The 6,853-nt window shown below is 48.0% G+C and overlaps 1 protein-coding gene across 2 annotated transcripts in view; it reads left to right on the top strand.

The window, feature by feature from the left end:
* Nucleotides 1-6,853, top strand: part of CDKL1 (cyclin dependent kinase like 1) — a 47,617-nt gene that overhangs the window by 31,939 nt on the left and 8,825 nt on the right. For both annotated transcript variants that reach the window (XM_006773762.2, XM_006773760.2), the window contains exons 3-5: nt 2,623-2,695; nt 5,193-5,283; nt 5,792-5,992. In XM_006773762.2, coding sequence (XP_006773825.1) covers nt 2,623-2,695; nt 5,193-5,283; nt 5,792-5,992 — 365 coding nt within the window. The remainder of the gene's footprint in view (nt 1-2,622; nt 2,696-5,192; nt 5,284-5,791; nt 5,993-6,853) is intronic.

Here is a 6,853-nt window from a genome sequence, read left to right as displayed (position 1 = left end):
CAATCCACCCCCAACCCCGTCTCAAGCTGCCTGCCTGCTCTCTAGCAATGAGTCTGTCTCTATTTTGCTTGGCAGTTCCGTTTGCACATTAAATTCCACATATGAGTGAAATCATATGGTACTTGTCTTTCTCTGAATGGCTTACCATGATGTTCAATTTTGGAGGCATTTTTAAGGGCCTTCTCTCTCCTAGTGCTGTTAAGGAGTCTGCTGTCGTTCTATTTTCGGCTTCTTTGTGAAGTTCTGTTTCTTATTTCCTGAAGCTTGTAGCATCCTCTCTTTACTCACTGCATTCTGAGTTTTGAAAATCATGGGCCTTGCTTTTTGTGTCCATTACTGAGGCACTTGGCGGATTCTTTCTGTCTGAGGGGGAAAAAAATTTAATTGTTTTGTTCTTGATTTCCTAGCCTTTGTTTTCTCTTTTCCTGGACCTTCTATTATTTGGAGGTCTGGCTCTCTGGTCCCCGTGGGGTTTACGGTGTCCTGTTCTTGCTTCACGGATGCAGCAGCTTTCCTGTTGCCATCTTCTCTGAGGATATCCCTGTTGTGTTTTAATGTTCCCTTCACTCCCCATCGTTTCTCTTTCTTCCGAGTGGCCCTTTTTCTGTTTGTTTTGGTCTCTGACCCTCTTATTTGAGACTCTCTTGGGCAAATAGAATCTTGTATGTCTGTGGTTTAGAGTAGGGAATTCTCAGAAGCTTGGGACGTCCCTGTGGGGTTATCTGGCTGGGCCCTTTGCTGGGGGAACCCCAATCTTCAGACCCTCCCTCCTGAGCTCCACCAAAAAAGTCTTCCAATATTTTACCTCAAGAGTAAAGTCTGGCTGCCAGCCTTCTCAGGACCTAGTGCAGGAAGAGGGCTGGGGAGTCTCCACATTCTGTACTTCGTGTCGGCAGTCATTTAATCCCCTGCTTTAATCCACCGTCACAGCGAACCAAACGCCCTCGATTTTATGCTCCCCAGAAAACAAACTGCAGCCTTCTACTACTGGGGGGAAGCATTTCTTATTGGAGTAGAACAGGGGAAGGGGCTGGGGGTTTAATTGTTTCCCAAGCAGGTTTGTCCACACCCCTTCCCGCCCACCTCCACAGAGATCTTAGCTGTTACTTCCTGAGCCTTCTCGGGACTCTTTGGGGTTAACTGGTTGGTCCTCCACGCTCCCTTCTTTAGACGGGAGACTTTTTCTTAGCATCTGTGTGGCCATGCCACTAGGATAAGGAAGAGAATTGGGAGAGAAGCTGCTCGAAGCCCAGGGGCATAGTTCAGGTGCAGAAATGTCCCTGCCGGTCTTCCTGGAAGTGGCCTCCTGCACGTGTCCCACCATCGAAGCATCCTCTTCTCTGCTTGAAAGGATTTCCTCAACATCTGGTCTGTGACAACAGTGACCTGGCAGCCCTCTCAGAGGCTGGAAGTGACTTTTTTTGGTCACCTTAACATAGCTACTCGGGAGTTTCCTCCCTGGCTTACTTTTTCTTCTTCTTTTTTTTTTTTTTAATTATTGTTGACAGTGTTACAGATGTCTCCCATTTCCCTCCCTTAACCCACCTCCCTCCAACATCCCCCCACCCCCGCTCCAGGTCTTCACCACCTTATTGTCCGTGTCCATGGGCTATGCATATTAGAATGTAAGCTCTTTGGTTTATCTCTGCTCGTCCCCCCACCCCCACACCTGGCTCACATTTTCGTTCTGGTGGAGGACCACAGCAACATTGTTTAATGTTTGACTCATAAGAACACTAGGCTCAGCTGGTGGGTGGGGGTCTCTGAATATAAATGTACACTTTCTGTAGTCCATTTCACTCATTGCCTAATTAAAAAAAAAAATCCTCCCCCGGGAAGAGCTTTTTTCTAGCTTGCCCAAGGGACCTGCTGGAGCTACTGGGTGCCCTGTTATATAAGCTTAAAGTCAGAGAAGTGCTGGAAGCAGTGGCATCAAGTTTAGGTGCTGTGAAAGAGGACAGGCAAAAGATAAGGGGAGGGGAGATGCAGCCAGCTCCCAGGGAGGAGCCGTGTGGGAAAGAATCAGGGGCCCAGAAGTGATCACCACTCACTTCTGTTACATGGGGTGTGATGCAAACCTCTTCCCTGTCCTCACCAGAGTCTCCATTACCTTAACAAGCATCCTGCCGCGGGAGCCTGGAGAAGCCACGTGTGCACACAGAGAAGATGAGCTCCGCGGCAAGGCCACTAGCTTGGGGCCACTTGCAAAAATGCACAACCTATTTTACGCTGTAAATTAACTAGCTTCCCAGCAACAAAAAGCCTCTTATAGAAATGGAGCTCAAGTTACCAGGCAGGTACCAGCGGTGTCACTGATGTTTGAGGTCAGCGGTCATAAAGACTTGAAGTCCTGTGGGTCTTCATGGTCCCTCCCTGTGGCAGCAGAGGAGAGATGGTATTGTTGTTCGCCTGCTGTCCCCGGAGCTCAGCCGTGTGCCGGTCACATGTTCTTCATGTTGGGCCTGTGGAATGACGGGTCAGTGAGTTAGATGACTTTCTGTGCGGCCTAGGAGTTTGCACTATTCAAGCCTATCTTAGTTTCCTTTTTCCTTTTTCTTTTTTGAGCTGAATTCCAAGGCTACACTAAAGAATGTGTTTGTGCTGCTTCTTTATTTTCACTAGGGTACCAGAGCATCTCGTGAAGAGCATAACTTGGCAGACATTGCAAGCTGTGAATTTTTGCCATAAACACAATGTAAGTCTCATCATCGCCCTTGAAAAAAAAAATCAGAAGGCTGCCTTTAAGCTGAGGCGGAACCTTCGTTCAAAGTTTATGTCATGCTTCTGTGGATATAATTTTTCATCCAAATCTCCTTAAGCCTGGTTAGGGTATGTGGAGGCTAAATGTGCCAACCTGGCGATTCCTTCTTGTTCGGGTCACCTAAGAGATGCATTTTTATGATTTATATTCATCAGAAGCTACTCAGATTTAAGGTAGCATCCCATCCACTTGGAGTCTGCATGGGTCTACTACCCTCAGAAGGCTCTGAAATTAGGGAGAGGAACCCCTCGTGACTCCTGCCCATGCAGTTGCAGGAGGCGGAGTCCCACGCACAATGCCCCATGCTAGTGCCTGCTTTGCTGAGATATGAGTGCCAGGTCTGGGACGAGCCAGCCCAGTGGAAGCCTGTGCCACTCCCGGGCACAGCAGGGCCTGGCAGAGGCAGTGGGCCCAGGCTCTGACTTCACAGATGCTGGAAGCCTGCTGCCCCTCCGGTACAGCACTGCCCACTCCCTGCACACGAAGCCAGTTCCAGTGTTACAGCTCCATCTTGGCCACAAGGGCAGCCTGACTGCAGTATGCCGACCTACTGGCTGCTGGGGCCAGGTTAGCTGGTGGGCCTGATCTGCATGGCTTTCCCTGACGCTGCTTTCCCAGATGGAGAAAATAGCACAGTAGTGAGCGCTTTTCCCTACCGAGTCTCCACCGCGCTGAAGCTACAGTCTTTGTCAAAATGCATGTCTAGAAGGGAGCATGGGTGCTTTATTTATTTATTTTTAATATATTTTTATTGATCTCAGAGAGGAAGGGAGAGGGAGAAAGAGATAGAAACATAAATGATGCGAGAAAATCATGGACAGGCTACCTCCTGAACGCCCACTACTGGGGATCAAGCCCACAACCTAGGCATGTGCCCTTGACTGGAATCGAACCTGGGACCCTTCAGTCACCAGGTCGACATTCTGTCCATTGAGCCAAACCAGCCAGGGCAGCATGGACGCTTTCTATTGCTGTTTACTGTGAGTGAGGCTTAGCGCTTTCCCCAGAGTAGGGTTCAGGATGGGGAGCAAGAGGCTGCATAAAGGCCCTGGTGGGGAAAATCCGAGACACTAAGGACCAGTGCATACCACGGTTCCCTGGAGAGCCACTGACCACACTGTTTGGCCACATGAGCGGGTGGGGGGAGGGTGTAGAAACTTGTAAAGAATTCCCAGAACAGACTAGGAGCACATTCTTGCTTACAAGTCCTGCTGACCATCTGTCACCGTGATACCCATGGGTGTGCCATTTATAGTGACATGGGAGCCAGTGGTGAAGAGTGGAGGGATCTCAGGGCCGTTAATTGCTGAGAAGCAGATAAGATTGTAATAAAATAATTCAGAAATTGTCTCCCCAAATGTTTTCCAGCATCATGAATACCCTTTGGGGGAACATTGACACTGCTCTCTCACCCTGAAGGTCGTTTGGACAGAGTACGAGGCCAGGCCCAAGAAGAGCCGCTGTCCTCTTTCCAAATGCCAGAAAGGCAAGAATGCCCCAGGGTGGCAGCCGTAGCCGAAGGGGGTCTCTCCTGCAGGAGGAGCCAACAGCCCTCTCCGGGGAGGAACAAGCTTGGACGAGGGCAGGATTATTTATTGGGAACCCTGAAAAGCATTTTCACCCAGTTGTTTTTATGTAATTGTTAACCAAGTTGTTGATTTGTTCTTTGCCAAGAAAAGTATTTAATCAGAAAATCATGTGAAGATTCTTAAGCATTCTTCCAACATCTCCCTGTGAAACCGTCAGCTGTGGCTTGGAAACCACAGGTGACCTGAGTCTAACTGTGGGGTGGATGCAGCTCCGAGAACGCTTGTGTGTGGGACGGAGCTGACATCTAGCGACTCTCTTCAGAGGGCGAGCGCGGCCCCCTCCTGTTTATCTTGTCAGGACACATGTCAGAGCTGGAAGGGAGCCTCGCAGGAGGCTCGTGGTTCCGCCCTTCTCTTCCCCAGCTTATCTCGGCAGGCCCAGCGCGCGTCCTGTTTACCAGGCGGACGGTGTTCTGTTCTGTTAAACAACTCAACTATGAGTCCCGCTTATGCACCAACCTGTGGCTCCAGCAAAGCCCTGTCCAAGCTTTTCCATGTTTCCCTTTCACGGAGGGTTGCCAGATTACACACTAGTACATGCCAAATACTCCGTAAGACATACTTATACTAAAAAAGTGTTTAACTATCATGTAAAGTTACCTGGGTGCCCTTGTTGGTCCCTTTGGGACCTTCAGGAATGTAGGATGATTCCGGCTATGATAGGTGTGGTACTAGTTTCACTGCATGCTTACGTTTTGCCAATTTTGGTATTTTTCATCCTATTATCCAAAAGGCCAGTGAGAATTTCTCAATTATTTTTGCTCATTATTCATGTGTTTTATTGATCCCACACAGTGTAGTTGCTCTTTAACAATCTGTTTTGGTTCGGTTTTTGTGACTAGTGCATACATAGAGATGTGAAGCCAGAAAATATCCTCATCACAAAACATTCAGTGGTTAAGCTGTGTGACTTCGGATTTGCCCGACTTTTGAGTGAGTATTGACGTTTCTCTTAAGTATAAATGATGGAAAGATTCTTGATATAATAAATGATCTAAATGCTATCGAAAGCTAGTTCTTATATATACTAGCTTACTATAAATTACAATTATATGATTACTGAAAATAGGTAGACACATACAGTAGTTTAAACATGTATGCTATTGCCCAGCTATATCGTACTTTTCGGAAGTACTATTTTAGAAGAGAGGTTTTCAACTTTGGCTGCAAGTTAGAATCACATGGGGAATTATAACTATAAAAACTGTACTGATTCCCCCGCCCAGGAATCGTGGTTTAATTGGACGGGGTGGGGCCCAAGCATCAGTCATGTTGAAAGTTCTATATTCCGAGCGATTTTAATGTGCAATTCGTATTGAGGACCAGTGATTTAGAAAAGCCACATGATGGGGCACAGCTGGATGTCTGAGGTCTTCCCCCTCCCGGTTTTGATTCCACATTTGCACTGTTCTCTCTGTTTCCCATGTCCCATCACTGCCAGCTGGACCAAGTGACTACTACACAGACTACGTGGCTACCAGGTGGTACCGCTCCCCCGAGCTGTTGGTGGGGGACATGCAGTACGGCCCCCCAGTAGATGTTTGGGCAATTGGCTGTGTCTTTGCTGAGCTGCTGTCAGGGGTGCCTCTGTGGCCAGGAAAATCCGATGTGGATCAGCTCTATCTGATCAGGAAAACCTTGGGTAAGTGGTGTCTCTGTCCTACCTTTTGGGAAACTGGGTAGTTTTATTCACATCAGTGCAGGGCAGAGCCACGTTCCTAGTCTCACACGACGCCCTTTATAGTTACGAAGGAGGGACACTCTCAACGCCTCTTTTAAATGACTCCATTAAAGGTGTCCACGTTTGTTTTAATAAAAAGAATCCACAATTTTGAGTGTGTACTATTGTCCAAAAAGACATGATTGTCTCTTTGGCATAGTTTGGATCAAGTGAAACTCTGAATGGTGATCACAGCAACAGTAACAGCGTACATTTCTGTAAGGACCGAGCAGTTTACAGGATGCTGATGTATCTCGTTCCATTTATGACAATGTGGTCATTCATTCGTTGGTTGTCCTGACTCCAGCCTGCCAGGCTTATTTGGATTATTCAGAGAAAGATTCTCAACCTTCTAGGTGTCAGGAAGAGAGCCATTCATCTAATGTCACTTTGCTTATCTTGCTTTCCTACCCCTTCCTTTCTTTCTACTCGTGGGGTGGAGGGGGCGAGGGGAGGAGAAGGGAGAGAAGGAGAGAGACATGAACAGACCTATAAGCAGTGACTGTCCTCTTCAGAGGTCAGGAGTTGAGCTGCCACTCCCCTGAGAACCCACTTGCCCTCTTCTGAACGCTTGTAGCACCTGCTGTCACCACGCCTTTCACTCCCCGATATGCTGTAAGCCGCCTGAGGGTGAGAGCGTATCTTTCATGTCTATCTGTCCGCCAGCGTTTACTGTCTACATAGTAGGCAGTACGTATTTGCTGATGGCTTCTTTGATGACACAAATGAGACTGGGAGCCCTTCCGGGGGTGCTCAGCCTTCCTTGCTGTGTTTCTCCTGCTG

The sequence above is a fragment of the Myotis davidii genome, unplaced genomic scaffold, assembly GCF_000327345.1.
Source record: "Myotis davidii unplaced genomic scaffold, ASM32734v1 scaffold847, whole genome shotgun sequence".
In the NCBI taxonomy this organism is placed as follows: Eukaryota; Metazoa; Chordata; class Mammalia; order Chiroptera; family Vespertilionidae; genus Myotis; species Myotis davidii.
Note: the sequence above shows the minus strand (reverse complement) of the source record. Positions and strands in the feature narration are given on the sequence as shown.